This window comes from Larus michahellis, chromosome 2 (genome assembly GCF_964199755.1).
Source record: "Larus michahellis chromosome 2, bLarMic1.1, whole genome shotgun sequence".
NCBI classification, from domain to species: Eukaryota; Metazoa; Chordata; class Aves; order Charadriiformes; family Laridae; genus Larus; species Larus michahellis.
The window spans coordinates 76,991,359-77,007,562 of NC_133897.1; the positions used below are offsets into that span (position 1 = coordinate 76,991,359).

The following is a 16,204-nucleotide window of genomic DNA, read 5'->3' on the forward strand; positions in this document are numbered from 1 at the left end:
CCCCCACACTGCCTTGACTTGTGTCAAATTATAGCCAGGGCGATTTGGTAATCCAGATCAATGCAATAATCTGATCTGTGGGGAGCGGCACTCTAACACTGCTGTGCTGAGTGGCCACAGTGGTACAAGCACTGTCAGCTTTTCCCAGCAGCTTTTTGACCTACTGAAGCCTGCACACGTGTATTGAGCAACTGATGACACAGGCAAAATTCTGACACATTCAGGTTAAAAGGCACAGAATATATACTTTTAAGTCCCAAGCAAATGCTCCAATTAAATTCCATCTTTGAACAAGAGTATCTTTAGCCCTGCTATTATTAAAGGTTACTGCTATGTAGCGTGGACTTCATGTATTTGAAGAACATTTTAATGAATAGAAAGAAAAATATTTGTGTTGGTGGATAACATTCAGATTATAAGAAAGGATGATGGGAGCATCCAAAGGTTGAGAGGTCTGTCTCAGTTAAGCACATAAAGGATGGACATTTACCCAGGCCCTCTGAGGCTGTGGGATTCAATTTGTGTAATGAAAGGCTCTCAGAACACCTGGTCTGTCTTGGTTCAGTTCAGTCAGGCTGAAAAGTGCTGCATGGCCTTGCATGCAGAAAATCTGACTTTTTTTAATATTCATTGAGATTTCTTACAACATCAACACTGGAAGACAGGCTAAAAGTTTTCTTTCAAATATGATATGAATAAACCATGTGATTTACTAATTATGACTCTTTAGAAAGTAGACAGGTGCAGAAGGTCTGCTAACTTGGTTTTACAGCATACCTGAAAAATAACACAGAACATAAAAAAAACCAACCCTGGGTGTTAACTCCCATCACCCAAGATTTTACAGTAGCACCAAAGATTATTTCTCAGTATTCTCATTTGAAGGGTCATTAACCCTTTAATAAGTAATGCCAGTATGTACTAGAAGCGCATACAGTATTGAGCTGAAAAAGCTCTATGTAAGATAACATATGAAAGCTGGTAAAGCTGTAAAGCTGGTTTTAAACAAAAAACTAAGCTCACCTCAAGTCTCTTATATTTAGAGACAGAATTAAAAAATACAAACTAAGAGTTAGGAAGAACTATTCTACCAAAACTGAAGATGAGACGTCCAACTGGGGTGTTGGTATGTATGTGTTAAAAGGGAAGGGGCTGGGGGGGAAGGGAAAAAATGAAAAAAGTTACCTAAGAAGTGCTTGATACCAGACTAAAACATTGTCCATATCCTTTGTTTAGAAGAGAGAAAGAAAAGATTGAAAATAATCCATCTTTCCACCTCTGCTGCCCCCCTCCCATATCCCTCATTCTCCCAATCTGTATACTTTCCATTGGCCTATTTGTTGGGATATGACAACTGCCAACATATTAATGTGATAAAGGAGTAGTTAATGTCCCAGCAATATTACTCTGGTCTTTCCCTTTGGTCCAGATTAGAGCTCAGTGGCAGCTGACAATATTTCTCTTCCTTGAAGTCCTCCACCTATTGCATCATACCTCCTGATCCACGTTATTACTTCAAAATGTTATCTCAGCCAGCAAGCCTCAACTTCATGACTCTCTCTACAACATCACTTCTGGGTTGTAGAACTTGTCTCCCTGTTCCAAGTTGAACCAATGCCAGCTGAAACCAACGCTTCTCAGCAAGAAGACATGCTTAAAGACCTACCAAGACTTGTCACCACTCTCCTATTGATGACACAGACAGTTACCCAGCAAAACAGTGCAAAACCATGTGCTGCCAGTGACTCCTGCTCAGCTAAGGTTCCCAGCCAACACCAACTAAAAAAAAAAAAAAAGAAAAAAAAAAAAGAAAAGAAAAAAAAGAAAAAGAAAAAAGATTTCTTTCACTTTTAGCTTCCTAGAAACCCTGTCTTTACCTCTGAGACTATCCACAATAACCTATGCCGATGTCATCTTCAGATCGGTTCACTACACCTGACTTTATCTGCAGTTGAACATGAAAATGATATGCAACTCAGACACCCAGCCCTCTCTTTGGCTCACCTTCAACATCAGACCGTATCATTCGGACAATCTGGGCCTTTTCCCAAAACCCCAATCTACTGCTAATATCAGTTTGAGTCTTGGATCCACAATTTTAAAGCAAGCAAGAAATCTCATCTTAGTTCCATCAGAGATCAGATTGCAATCTATAAACTAAAACAAAATCCGTGCTCCTTAGGAGCAATGCCAATCAGAAAGATATGGGCTGAAAAGGACACTTGAGCGCTCCTTATCGAAAAGAACAACACGTATTCCATAGAAGATCAGGGAAACCCACAGGCAGACCCATCTTCAGGAACAGCGGCAAAAACCTGTCTTCTTTCTGTAACTGATAACTGCAATCTGAATACCCCAACGACAGTATCACAAAAAACAGCCAAACCCAAAACCAAAAACAACCAAAAAACCAAACTAAAACAACAAGAACCCAACCAAAAAAACCTATCCCATCCCCCCAACGCCATTTTGACTTTTTGACTCTACCAGAAAAGATGTGCCAGAATTGACACAAATTTAAAAAATCATGGATGCTGCTACTGATTTGATGTGGAGACTGCTCAAATATCATCTGAGCATTATCACTGTTGATTTCCCCTTTTAAATTTTCAATTCTTAAAAAAACATAATCAAGCTGTTCACAAACAAAGCAAGGAAAACGGTAAAAGCAGCAGCAAAAAGTGTTTTGCTGCTTTAGTACTTCAGACTTCATGAAGCATCTATACAGCTATGTCAGCTCAACTCCCCCAAACACCAGCGATACCAGCTGACTTCAACCTTCCCGTGCTCATGCTAAGAATATTATGGAAGTAGCATTTCCCCTTAATCCAACTACAAAAATCACTTCAATAAAGGAGTTACAAAAGAAATACAAGCTGAGCCTGCACTCTCCCCCCGCTATCACCCGGAGGGAAGAGCTGATACACTGAAGATAGCGAGGCACGTTCACAAAGCATTTCACCAAAGTTTGACAATGCAACTCACATTAACTTCAATGAATGCAGAGCAAAAACAATGGGAAAAATTGGGAAGATATTACAGTATTTGAACATGTAGCATCAAACACGTTTTTATAATGAAACAGAATTATGGACACAATTCAAGAAAATACCCAAAACAGACACAGGCCTAAATCAATCCCTATTCTGGATAGATTTAAAAGTTAAATATATGCTTAGCTATTACTCGGAACAGAGATATTCACTGGGTATCGTCAGCAACCCACAACATTATCTGTCTGAAAAAAATGTTATCATCAAAAGCTGGATTTTATTGCAGTATACCAGAGAATCATGATAGCTGGAAAGCTGTTGCTTTAAAACCTAATCTGTTAATGGCACAGAATTTTAATTATGAAATATTCTCTAGGGCTAAACACACTTCTTACTGACAGAAAATTATTATCATATATATATATATATATATATATATTATTTTACCTGGAATTTTATTTTTTGCCAAATGTGAGGCACAATAAACTGCTTCAAGAAGCGCTCATCTTCACTCCAGAACAGTCGGATGTCAGGGATATCGTACAGGATCATGGCCAGCCTCTCCAAACCCAAGCCAAATGCCCAGCCAATTTTATCCTGTGCACCAGCTGCAATACACAAACAAGACAAAAATTCAAGAGCTTAAGTTCACGATATGAAAAATTGCTGATAAAATGTTCACCTACTTACGAAGGGGGAAAAAAAAAAAGGTGACATGGCAAGACAGAAAAGCCTACACGTAACTGCCAAATGCAAGATCTAAAGGCTACAGGACAGATCCTACTTCCACCAAAAACTGCAGCAAGTCTGAGCATATTACTGAGTCCAGGAACCCTAAGTGGTAATAAAATAAGGCCACACCCTTGGCAGTTTGTGTCCAGCGTTTCAGACAGGCTTTGAGAAATGCTACGTAATGCTACACACTGCTTCCCTTTCCAATCCTTAGAGCTGAGCACTTCACACCTGACTCAGTTGTGTTTGATAAAACCTGTAAACATGAATTTCCTGTTCAGAATATTTCACGTGGGCTGACAGACCAGGCCAAGCCTATGTGGCATTAACGTCATTACCAACATCTGAGAGGATGAAAATTGCCTCTTTCGAGGCATCCAGAAGAAACAGAGCAATGGGATGAGAGGCGCTGCTGCATTAGCATCACACCTCCAACCACAGAACTCCCGAGCTGCTGCCCCTGGGACAAGCCACAGCTCCCACATACACAAGTCTCTTTCATGCAGCACTAAATATAAAAAGACAAGAATATTTAATATGGAAGAGCTGTGCAGATATTAATGATGCAACACTTCTGTCAGGAAAGTAAATATTCATACCTTCCTTCCTTTACCGGGCAGGAGCATTGAGTCATTAAACGGGGATTTTTTCAACACCAGGAACCAATTCCATGTTTAGCCGTCATCCTACTGATTTTGAAATAAGCTGAGCCCAGCAGCTCTGGCAAAGGCTCAGAGCTTTTTAAAACTTAAACAAATGGCTAAATAAACACACTTCTGCCGAAAGGACGCATGCGTGTGTGACAGACTTGGTTCTTCACCATCAGCACTGGCAGTGTACTCCTGAGTCATATAATATCACTGTACATCTCAGAGCCATCCTGTTAGACCAAGGTCATCCCTGCCTCCCCTAGTATTAATTTAAGCTCTAATTTTTTTGGAAACTTTGAACTCGGCATCTTCCCCACCATCACACAGGAGGCTGGAAGCAGAAGTCCTCTTTCTGACCCCTGTGTCTCTGCTATCAGAAAGGAGACAGCTCCTGTACTTTGGGCGTCCTGGGGTACACTGCCACTTTCAATGCTGAGACAAAGCAGTCCAGAGTCCAATTTAAACAGAGGCAGGCATAACAAGCTTGGGAAAAGAGACACAATCATCACTTTGATTCTTTTATTTAATTTGAACCTGCCTATTTACCTGGAATACCAAGTCCTCAGCAGAACCCCACCATGCCTCCTCCGCAATCTCAGCAGTACTGCACTGCCACAGGAATTTGGTCAGCTTCCTAACAGTACTTCCCAGAGGAGTCTGGATATTCTGCCTTGTCCCTTCTTGAGTGCTCATAGGCAAGATTTTGCACTTTCGGACCTTTGAATGCAGACAGCTTATCAACTGAGTTGTGGAAGTCCTAAGAAATAGAAGACTGGGGGTGAACTCAAAAGGTACCTCATGGCAGAGCTGCTCAAACTAGCATGCTTAGACCAACCAACAGACTTTGGGATAACCTGACCTTGGAAACCTACAATCCACGGTACCTCACATGAAGAACTGCATGATTTGCTACTGATGATTGAGTTATTTTTAGAGAAAGAATAATGTCTACATGGAATGTATGGAAATTTGTGTTTGGGACTGATTTTGAGCTTTAAGTGTAGACCATACACTATTTCTTTTCCAAGCTGAAAGTACTATTTCTCTCCATACTCCAGTATACAAAAGTAATTATATTTTTATGGCTATGAAGAAGGGAAAATAATTCATTGCAATGCTGTTGCTTCCCCAAACTTCCAGCTTGTCTTTCTTAGATCATCAACTCCTGCCTCAGTAGCGAAACTCCATTTCAAAAGTGCAAAAGTTTTTGTTGGGTGTTTTTTTGTTTTGGTGGTTTTTTTTTCTATTTTAGGAGGACTGGGAACATCACAGTTTTTTGCACTATGTAGCAGCCAAAAAAATCTTTATCCAGCTATCTGCCTTGCAGCTCAGAGCATTGTCATCTGAGCTATAAACTTGTCTTTTGGATGATCCTCTTACAATTATCAGCCTTCAGACCAGAAACTTCTCAAGCATCCGCAGTCAAAGCTCTATTAGCGAAGAATTCCCTCTACTCAGAGAGGACTGCTCCCCCCGCCCCGAAAAAAAAAAAGAAAAGAAAAGAAAAAGGAAAATGCAGATAATTAGAATTCTCCTCAAATCAACACTGTCAAATCTCCACTGCACTCCTTATCTTCAGTTATTTTGTCTCTGGTCTCTTCTCCAACCTCCTGTTTGTAAAGCTCCAACTCAATGTAGCATTGTCTTAAAGCATCTGAAGAACTACCTTGGGGAACTCAACAAGACTTCTAAACATATTTCTGATTGGAAATGACCAGGTGGCTTAGAAGTTAAACATTCATCTAACTGTTGAGTGAGAGAGCAACCCAAAGCTTTTCAGAGCACATATATATATTTATATACACTGAATTTTGGGAGGTAATATGCAAAGAGGTCAAGTGAATGTGAGTCAACATGACAGAAAGAACGAATGCAGAATAGCTTTATACGTGGCACAAAACAGGTTGAGGTTCTGACAGGAGACCTGGACAAAGTGCCAGATTCCAGGCACCTGGTGGGGCAACCATAGCATCACTGCTTGAAACAACACAGACCAATGCGTCAGCTTTCCTGACACACGAGCTTTCCCCAGCTGACCCTCAAAGGTTTGTACGCTGCCAGGCTCCTGCTGCCCCACGTGAAAAACTTGACAAACCCACCAGAATAAAACTGCTGGAAGGTTTGCATGTCAGGTAGCCAAAGATGGAAAAAGAAAGGATAAAATGGTTTGACTGGCTTCCCACACTGGGGGCTGAGACAGTCCAATCTGACTCCCAAAGGTTGCATCATCACAGCTGTGTCTCACAGGGGAGCTCAACAGTCCTTATCTTCCTTGAGAAGTCATATCTATCTGTCCTGCTCTTAAGCTTCGAGCCCAGATTAATTAGTTCACGCTTAAATGTAGACCAATCAAAGCATTCTCCAAAAAATGCTGTTAAATGAAAGCTAAATTTGATCAGCCAGGATGGGAAGCTTCGTAACCACTCACTGAGGCATATATAATGACCTGCCAGAACCCACGGATTATATCCCACTGAATCCTCAGTAATACCCACAGATAGAAACATTTACCTTCTCAAGGAGTGTGAGGCAAGACATTTTGCACTGTACAAGATTTTTAAGACATATTTTGCAACACAGTAGTAGGAACAGGTTGGTAAAACTTTTTTGATATAGACTTCAGTCACACTTACTCTTATATCTATGCTGGCTTTTACTTAACATTTTTCACTACTTCTGTAAAACTGCCAATAAAATCTTTCTTTCAATAGAGCCTAAATTGGGTCTTCAAATTGTTATACTCAGCAGTCACTGAGAAGTGAAAGAAATTAAATTTTGATCTTGGATTGAGGCAAAGTCAGGAGCAAGCAACAGCCTGCATACAAGGTATTCTTCACAAAATGCCCCAAAATGAATATACCCAAAGTGTGTGTAGCTGAAAGCTGGGATGAGTTCCAGAAGCAAAGACCTGAATTTGATCTCCTGCTTTCAGTCCAAGCCATGGCTGCTAATGGAGCAAATTCGGGAACTAAAATGGTAGGAAGAGAGGTGAACAGATTCTCAAGGATACACAGACTACACATCATTTTTTTATAAACTAAATCTGTGCTTTAAACTGCGTAGAAAGTAAGTTATAGACATAATGAACACGTGACTTGACACAAAACATCAGAAATTCCTAAAAAAAAGACCTATGCCCACATTTGAGCTTTATGTGATTAACGGACAGCTTAGGAACTCAGCTTTGAAAAACAGCTTCTGCAAAATAAACATTTACTTATCGCTAGGAATGCATATTCTACATGAGGGCCACAGCAATGAGGTAAACCATGTTTACCCATGTTAAAAATAAGCCATTTTAAATTATTTCCTACCTCAGACAAAATTCCCATGTGGTGGGAGTCAAAGACTTTACAGGGGAAAAAAAAAAAATAGTAATGTGTCAGTCTAATACAGAAGAGTTTCTGAAAGTGCAAGGTCAGGTGGCTGGGATGCTATGCAACTGAGGCCAAAAAGCTTACTGATTTTTCCTTCTGCACTGCTCTCTTCAGTGAAAGCAAAAATCAAAACTGTCATATTATTTTCTAACTCTGTTAAATTGATGCATTCAGGCTCCCGTGTGCAATTCAGTTTAAATTACCTCCTAAAATAAGGACTTGGCTTTCAGACTATGCATGCTAAGTAAGCTACTCCTCAAGACCTCAAGAAAAGAAGTAAACATTCAATTATGCCTATTCTGTGGAAAAAGAACTTATCTTTCTAAATCTCATATGTGGAATAATTTTCTAACAATAATAGTCACTTTGAGACCACAGCTTTGTCTCCTGGGTCAGACTGATCTATACTGTTTGCTCCACTTGAAAACTAAGCAAAAGAACTTTAAAGGCTTTGATTGAGTTTTAATATGGATGTTTATTTTTGTTCCATAGTCAAAATAGCTGGGTACATACTAAAGGAACAGCTCAGGCGGTAGAGCATGAGACTCTTAATCTGAGGGTCGTGGGTTCGGGCCCCATGTTGGGTGCCAATCAATCTGTCACCGATGCACTGTGGCAGTAGCAATTGGCACCTGCTGTTCTTTAACCTTCAGCAGTCCCACAACCAAAGGGTCATCTGAAAGGCCAGGTAAGGTAGACAGCTGTGTAATGTCCTAAGTCTCTACAGCTGCTATACCAAAAGCCCATCAGTACCCTTCCAGGTCTTTGAAATACCCTCTTTTGAGGAAGTCTATGCCAAGGATGCACGGAGCATCTGGACCAGTGATAATGGGATGCTTCTCCCATTTATTCCCAGTTAGGCTCACTTCAGCCTCCAGTACAGTCAGTTCTTGAGACCCACCTGTCACTCCAGAAATAGTCGCAGGTTCTGTCCCTTTATGATTCGATGGCAATAGGGTGCACTGTGCACCAGTGTCCACAAGGGCTGTATATTTTTGTGGCTCTAATGTGCCAGGCCATCGAATCCACACAGTCCAATGAACTCTGTTGTCCCTCTCCTCCTCCTGGCTGGAGGCAGGGCACCTCTAATGTCTGTAATTAGTAGATGAGTTTCTACCTGGACCAGAGAACCGCCCCCTGCAGACTGGAGCAGCAGTCCTGGAATAATTTGTTCTTCTATCTGTGTTACCTTGCAACTCACTCGTGCCTGTAGGGCTGAGGTAGGTTTTTTATCCCACTTACTCACGTCCTCTCCATAGTCACAGAGGAAAAACCACAGGATATTTCATAGCGTGTTCTGTTTCCTCTGCATCAGTTTTGTAGGAGGGGGTCTTCTCCTAATGGCTGCAACATGGGTCCGCGCAGGAGAAGAATAAGATCTCTCCTCCATCCTAGATAGTTTATCAAACAGTTTATCAAACAGTTTCTCATTTTTCTCAATCATTTTCTCAGTTTTATCAGTTAATCTTTCCATAGCTGCTACAGCGAGGGGACGAGAAAGACTATCTTCATACTGTCGCATTCTGCTAGCCACTTCATTTACAGTTAGTGAATCATCATCAACTTCTCCCGAAATCAGCATTGACAAGGTATGGGAATACATTGGTGGTGCACTCTGTACAAACTTTCGCAACATAGGTCGTCTACATGGCATTTCATCAGGATCTACATTCACTTCCCAGTCACCATAAATCACCTCTTTCATGGCCATTTCTCTCAGGTACTTAATACCTTTCTCTATGCTGGTCCATTTAATCGGGCGGTATTCAATATCATGCTTAAAAGGACATCTGCCTTTTATGGCTGATACGAGTCGCCTCCAGAGACTGAGAGTCTGTGAGTTTTTCCCAAGAGCTTTATCTATACTGCCCTGGCCAGATTTCCTAACTGCCTAGCTTCGCTACCATCTAACTCCATGCTATCAGACCCATTATCCCAGCATCGGAGCAACCAGGAGACAAGTGTCTCACCATCATTCCGGGTAAAATCCTTTCTCATATTTCGCAGATCCTTCATAGAGAAGGATTTAATGATCACCTGTGTATCTGATTCCTCCTCCTGGGCTGATGCAGAAGCCTCTCCACTATCGTCTTTAGAAGAACTCTTTCCTCGATCTTCATCAGAAGAGTCCTCCCCTCTGCTATCTGGCCTTACTTGGTCTTTATCAAAAGGGACAGAGGAACTTGCTGACCTCTTCTTTTTCATTCTGGTCACTGGGGCAACTTGTACCGGTGCCGATGGAGTTCGAGTAGTGCATATTGTACAACACCTACTCTTGCACCAAAATTTAAAGAGAAACCACCCCTGCAACCCATTCATGAAAATCAACACCAAAACCATGATTTTAGGAATGTAACTGTCATTCATGGTACCCAAAGGAGATCCCTCTCCTGGCTCTGATGGTGACAATTTGACATAGGAAGTAAAGGGCGAAGTAAACATATCCATGGTAAAATTCAAAGTATAATTAGTGTAAGTAGTAACAGAATCCATTATGTAATGCCCAAGGTATGAAGGTAAAGAAGCTATACATTCAATCACAGCCTGGATCACAATTAGAAACAGCAGCAAAATAACACATTTGAACCACCACATACAGACAGAAAGAGCAAGCAAGCAATACAGCACGTAAGGCAAGCTAAGCATTGTTGTATCAATTAACTTTAAAGTAATCACTACAAAGAGACGATACAATAATCCATTTAGCAACGAGATGATGTGAACTGTCTGTATCAATCTCTGAGTAAACTGGAATTCAAACTATTCAGACCATCTATCAGAACTCTGGTAGTGCCACAGTTGGGCCACAATCGTGCCCCACGTTGGGCGCCAATAAATCTGTCGTGGTTTTGGCCGGATTGGCCGATCAGAACGATGGATGGCCCTTCCCCCTCTCCTCAGAGAGGAGAGGAAGAGATAAGGAGATTTACGAGTTTAGAAAAAGAACTAAACTACTTTAATGAAAATAATAATAAATAAGAAAATAGTAAATAATAATAGAATAATAAAAATTAAAGAAAAAGAAGTATACTATATATAAAACCATATCCAGCTCCCAGGATGATGATCGTGTCACCAGCAGACACAGGGAAAGTCCCAGACTGGAGTCAGTGATGGACAGGAGCAGGATTCCGGAACTAGAGTCAGGAGTGCTCGGATCGGTATCAAAGGCAGACGAAGAGACAGGATCCTCCTCAGACGTCAGCCATTGAAGAAAAAAAAAACAAGCCAGAGCCCCCTTTGCCCCTTTGATGCCTCAGCTTTTATACTGAGTGTGATGCATATGGGGTGGAATACCCTGTTGGTCAGTTTCGGGTCACCTACCCCATCCGCTCCTCCCTGCAGGTGGGACCCCTCTACGCTTCTCCACTTCCGACTCTCTAACGGGGCAAAACAGCCAAGTTAGCTGACCTTGGTTGTTATAGCAATAAGTATAAGCAAGAGCCTCTGTGCATACCGTTCCTTGGTATAATCAGGTCTTATCACTCTGAGAGTGAACAGTTTCTGAACAATATGGAGGAAAATGTTTCTGATAGGGAGAAACAGATGACTAGAGCAGAAGAGAACAGGAAAACTAGATTAGCAAGAGTGAACCAAAGCAACAACAAGGAAGAACTTTACCTATTTCTTCCCACCTCGGACTGACACTTTTAGTTTCCAGTTCTTTTGTCTTCCTACTTCTGAAGTTACGAATTCCTCAGTCCTCCTCCCCTGCTCCTTTCCATCTTCCTATCTTTGCCTGAGTCCACTTCTCCCATTCCCAAAAGCCCTCCTAAGCATCCATAACAAATTCAATGTCAAAAGCACCATTAAACAGAATCTTACTTGAAACTGGAGATATTTTTTTCAAGTTTGTAACCATACAGTGCAATAACATTCAACCTTTCCAATTATGTAAGATAAAGTGTCCACTTATCTCCCAAGTGCAATACAAGATATTAGTCATTAACTACAAACACTTTCATGGTATATTGTCTTTCTTTTTCTCTCTACTTCAGCTTACATATCAAATGGCTTGCTTAGTTTTTGAGGTGTTTTTTTTGCCTTTACCCCTGCGTATTTCAAGCCTGGACATTCTCCATGAAGGACAATGCAATTTGCTGTCCTAATTTATGTCACAGAGCAAAAAATGAATTGACCTCGTGGGTCTATTTCCCCTGGCTCTGCCTGCAGGCTCCAGTACTGCTCTTTTTGTTCTGTGTATGTAAAAGCAAATTCTGATTCTTTTGATAAGGAAAGGAAAACTTTGCCTGTTCATTCAGGCAAAGTTGGTTTTTGAGGTTTTGGGTCTTTTAATATCTTTTAATACTATTAAATCTTCTAAGACATTGAAGCCACGTAGATTTGAAAAAAATAAAAGCTATAAAGAAATACATGAGGGGCTGCCACTTGGCAGGAAGACCAAGTCTACAGTACAGTTCAAAAATTCAATTGCAAATCTCAATTTTTCAGGGGTATAAGTACTGCTGGACAAATTCACTCCATATATATTCATTGCTCCCAGATACAACTTTCTTGGCAAAATTTCATCAATACTAAAGTTGACTGTTTATTGTCTTACAAAAAGGCAAGGAACAAGAACACAAAGACCATCACAATGTGATACAATCTTCAAGAGATTAAGATATCCTCAAAAGATACAGAGGCAGCAGCTTATGTATCAGAGCACAGGATGTTATTAGCATCTGATTGATATTCCTGTTCAAAAATCAGAACAGGAAGAACACCTGTATATATTAAAAACTGTGTTCAGCTGATAGCAGCACAATCTCATGGTTACTCTGAAAGCCTGACGCTGCACAGTAAATTCAACTTTCACAGCAGGGACTGTCACCACATTTTGTGTTTTTACAGCACCTATGATAAAGAAACCTTGGGCTCATGACTGGGGTTCCTTGGATCTACAATATATGAAAATAATAGATAAGGTTTATGATTTAACAACTAGACTCTTCTGCCACGAAGTCATTCATTGGAAGAAACTCATGAAAAGTCTCATGATCATGTAGGTATCACCTGCCTTATAACTGGGGTTGAGATAATAGTCCTTCCTTTCCTAGAATGATCTAGGTAAGACATATAATAAATGTAAAACATTACATTTCAAAATCTTCCTGTCAATAGTAGTTCAGCATTCTGATGGTAAAGCTATAAAAAGATTTCATACTGAAGTGCATCATACATACTGCGACACAATGAACTCCAACAGAATCCTACTACCGTGTTTCATGGCAGTTCTGACGAGGTTATAGGTACACACAATTAATTTATTTCAAAACATCACAACAGGAAAGGTCCTGGTGTACCTAAACATATTGTCATATAGACCAGGCTGGAAAAATCTTTGTTCAGAAGCACTACCTCCAGTTTTCTTTTCTTCTTACTAGAGAAGTACTCAACCAGCCCTGTTTGAAGGGTGTTTCTCACTTTTGCTCACAAGGGCTTCTTCACACTGTGACTGGCTTCCCAAGCCATGCCTGCTTATTGACCTCCCGTCCGAAAAATTCAACCATTGCATGTTCCTGGGCAAAATCATTCCTGTCAATAAGTCTCATGCTATTCAAAGACATGGGTATGTTTTAAATACATACAGGATTTTTACAGGATTAAATTACAGGAAGACTATATGAGAGACACTACCAAGTGAGGTTTGCAGCCAGTATCACAAAAGGACCCTCTTGCATTTCTCTCTACATTGCTCCTGAGTATAGTGTTTACAGTTGGTGTTTGTCAACCTGTCCACCTGCAAATATCTTTATCTGCACCTATAATATACCTATGGATAATTAACTAATCTCCTGGTACATTTTGTACGCAAGGCATGCATAAAAGGGAAAGTATACAGCTGTAGCATTAATGGACACCTCAGGAAACGGCGTAGTGAGCCATGACCTGCTTTTCTGCCTGGGCCTAAAATCTCCTCTGTTTCCTCTCTCATGCCCATGTTCCCAGGAGCACCAAGATGGAGCAAAACCTCAACTTACAAATGAGTTTCTTTAGCTTGTAGTGCACTGCTTGACTTCCATGCAGCCACGACCCTTTGAGCTGCACCATCTGGGAAAGGACTTGAGCTGGGGCTAACCCCGTGCCTGTTCAGCGACACCATGGAATGGCACTGCCAGGCCCAGTGCCCTTCTGGGGCAGGAACTGAAGGGCTTCCCTCAAGGCTAAAGAGTTCTCCCTCCTACTCAGTTCATCTTTTGAAATTGTACCTAGTCACTATCAACTTGATGGCTATTGTATTCTTTTTGGATCTGGGGAGGCTCCTAGCACTGCTAGGAATCTGGTCTAAGCCAGTCCCTTCAGCTCTACTGTAAATTTTGAGAGACAATCACGAATAATTATTCACTCTATCATAAGACACATACAGATAAAACAAGTAACTTTTAGGCAGATATATCAGATGGATGATTTTGATCCTATGTGCCCATTTCAGATTCAATTTTTGTCATGAAATAAGCATTCCTGTATAATTACAAGGAAAAGAACAAAAATCTTTCATCTCAGAGTAATCACCACACATTAATTTCTCTTTTGGATTTCTTTCTCAGATTTATTTTAATTAGTTTCATCATTTCTAGTAACCTCTTTCATGATTTAGAAACTCATATGACACAAATACAATGGAAATTACATTTTGAGTACTCTCCTGCCCTCGTCTCCCTCTTCCTCACTGCACAAAGTGCCTATAGTCACTTTTTTAAAATTTATAATTTATTTATTTCAACTCATCTTATTCACCAGTAATACTCCAGGATCACAGCCAGACCTCCGTGGCTCTTCTTGCTTATGAGTAGAACATTTACTTAGAGACTATTTTTAAAATTAATCTACCATCTCCATATGAAGCAGGTGAAAATAAAATATTGAAGAAGAAGTAATTATTCCTTAGAGTTCAAATTAACTCTTCTTCCTCTACTTTCTAATTTGTATGAAATTCCTGAGTTCTGAGTGCGTTTATTTCTGAAAAATAATGATTTCTTAAAAAGTGACAAATTGTTTTACAATTTGGCATAAAGTGGATGAAGGAGTTTCACACAATACAGTATTCGCAGCTTCTACACTATTGAGGTTGGTGGAAGAAATACAATATTGTGAAGTCCTATTTAAACTATAGAAGAAAAGCTTAGGAAAAGACACAAGGAGAGGTTTTGATTGAGGACCTTGAAATAATTTGTGGAAGCACCTTAGTTGTACTTTCTGCAGAGGCTTCTTGCCCTCTCTTGCCATGCAGCTGACAAGGCACGTAAAAAGATGACAGAAACAGATGCGGAAGCAATAAAATATACAAGTGAAACAGATTATGCTCTGCAAGTCTTTCTAGCAAAATGGCATGACTACAACAACCCTACAGTAAATGAAATCAATAGAAAAGGAAAAGAATTCTACAAGAACTTGCTTTTCCCTCAGGGACTAATATCTTGGCAAGATATCACTGCTATTTTATATGTTCAAAATTAAGTTTATATGTAGTCGTTCAATGTACATTTTTAAACCTCTTTTTATGCTATCTATCTCTAAATGACGTTTCCTAGCAAAATGTCCCATTTTACATGCAAGGACATTTTCCCATGCACGATGGGCATCACATATACATGGCAAGCATGTGCTTTGCTACAATGAAAACCAAAATATTACCTTATTAGACAACAGCAATGTGTCCCCAGCAGAGCGAACTGGTAAAACTTGTTTTTCTTTGGAAAGCTTGAAGAGATTCTTCTTAACAAAGAAGCAAAAGGTCTGGGTGTCAGCCCAATCCCAGCAGCAAGAAGTTGGCTCTGCTGGTATGAAGTACACCTACAGCACACTTACACTGGCCGACCTCCCCTGTTCTGGGATGGGGAGTGACACCCACACACCAGGCGTGTGTTACAGTACATTATGTGGTACCCTAAGTTATTGATACACCGATGATGTCCAGCTGGTGCTGTACACATGTGCTTATGTAAAGACGTTAGCATCCCACAGACAACCTCTCGATGTATTACTGGAGTTACAGCTGGTGAATAGAGTTATACCACTGACAGCCAGATATGAAGGGAATGCTCACTGAAAAAGGATGGGCTGCCTGTAACTACCCTCTCCCTAGATATATATATATATATATTGCGTAGAACAGTTTACTCCCTTACACAGGAATCAACAGCACAAAATAGAACAGCTTTATTTACCTTTGAAGGAGGAGGGAATTTCCTTGGGAAAGGTATTCAATGAAGGCAAAGACTGCCACATAAAGCACTCCAACTTCCACAGCTGCTTGAAAAAAAATCATGATTCTCCAACTACATTCATATAAACTCTCAATTATATCTAATATTTTGTATGTGTAATAATTATAGAGGTATACACACACAGAATTACTCTACAAAGCTTGTAATTATATTACACTGATGACTCGTAAGAATGTGATGATATACAACAGAATATCTCCATTTTTCAGTTTTCAATTTAA

General features: G+C 40.3%; 1 protein-coding gene across 12 annotated transcripts in view; it reads right to left on the minus strand.

Moving 5' to 3' along the window:
* FARS2 (phenylalanyl-tRNA synthetase 2, mitochondrial) overlaps positions 1-16,204 on the minus strand; it is a 253,942-nt gene that overhangs the window by 102,181 nt on the left and 135,557 nt on the right. For all 12 annotated transcript variants that reach the window (XR_012585610.1, XR_012585609.1, XM_074576026.1 and 9 more), the window contains one exon: positions 3,441-3,601. Coding sequence is in view for 10 of the 12 variants with exons in the window: in XM_074576026.1 (XP_074432127.1) it covers positions 3,441-3,601 (161 nt within the window). In the remaining 2 variants the exon portion in view is untranslated. The remainder of the gene's footprint in view (positions 1-3,440; positions 3,602-16,204) is intronic.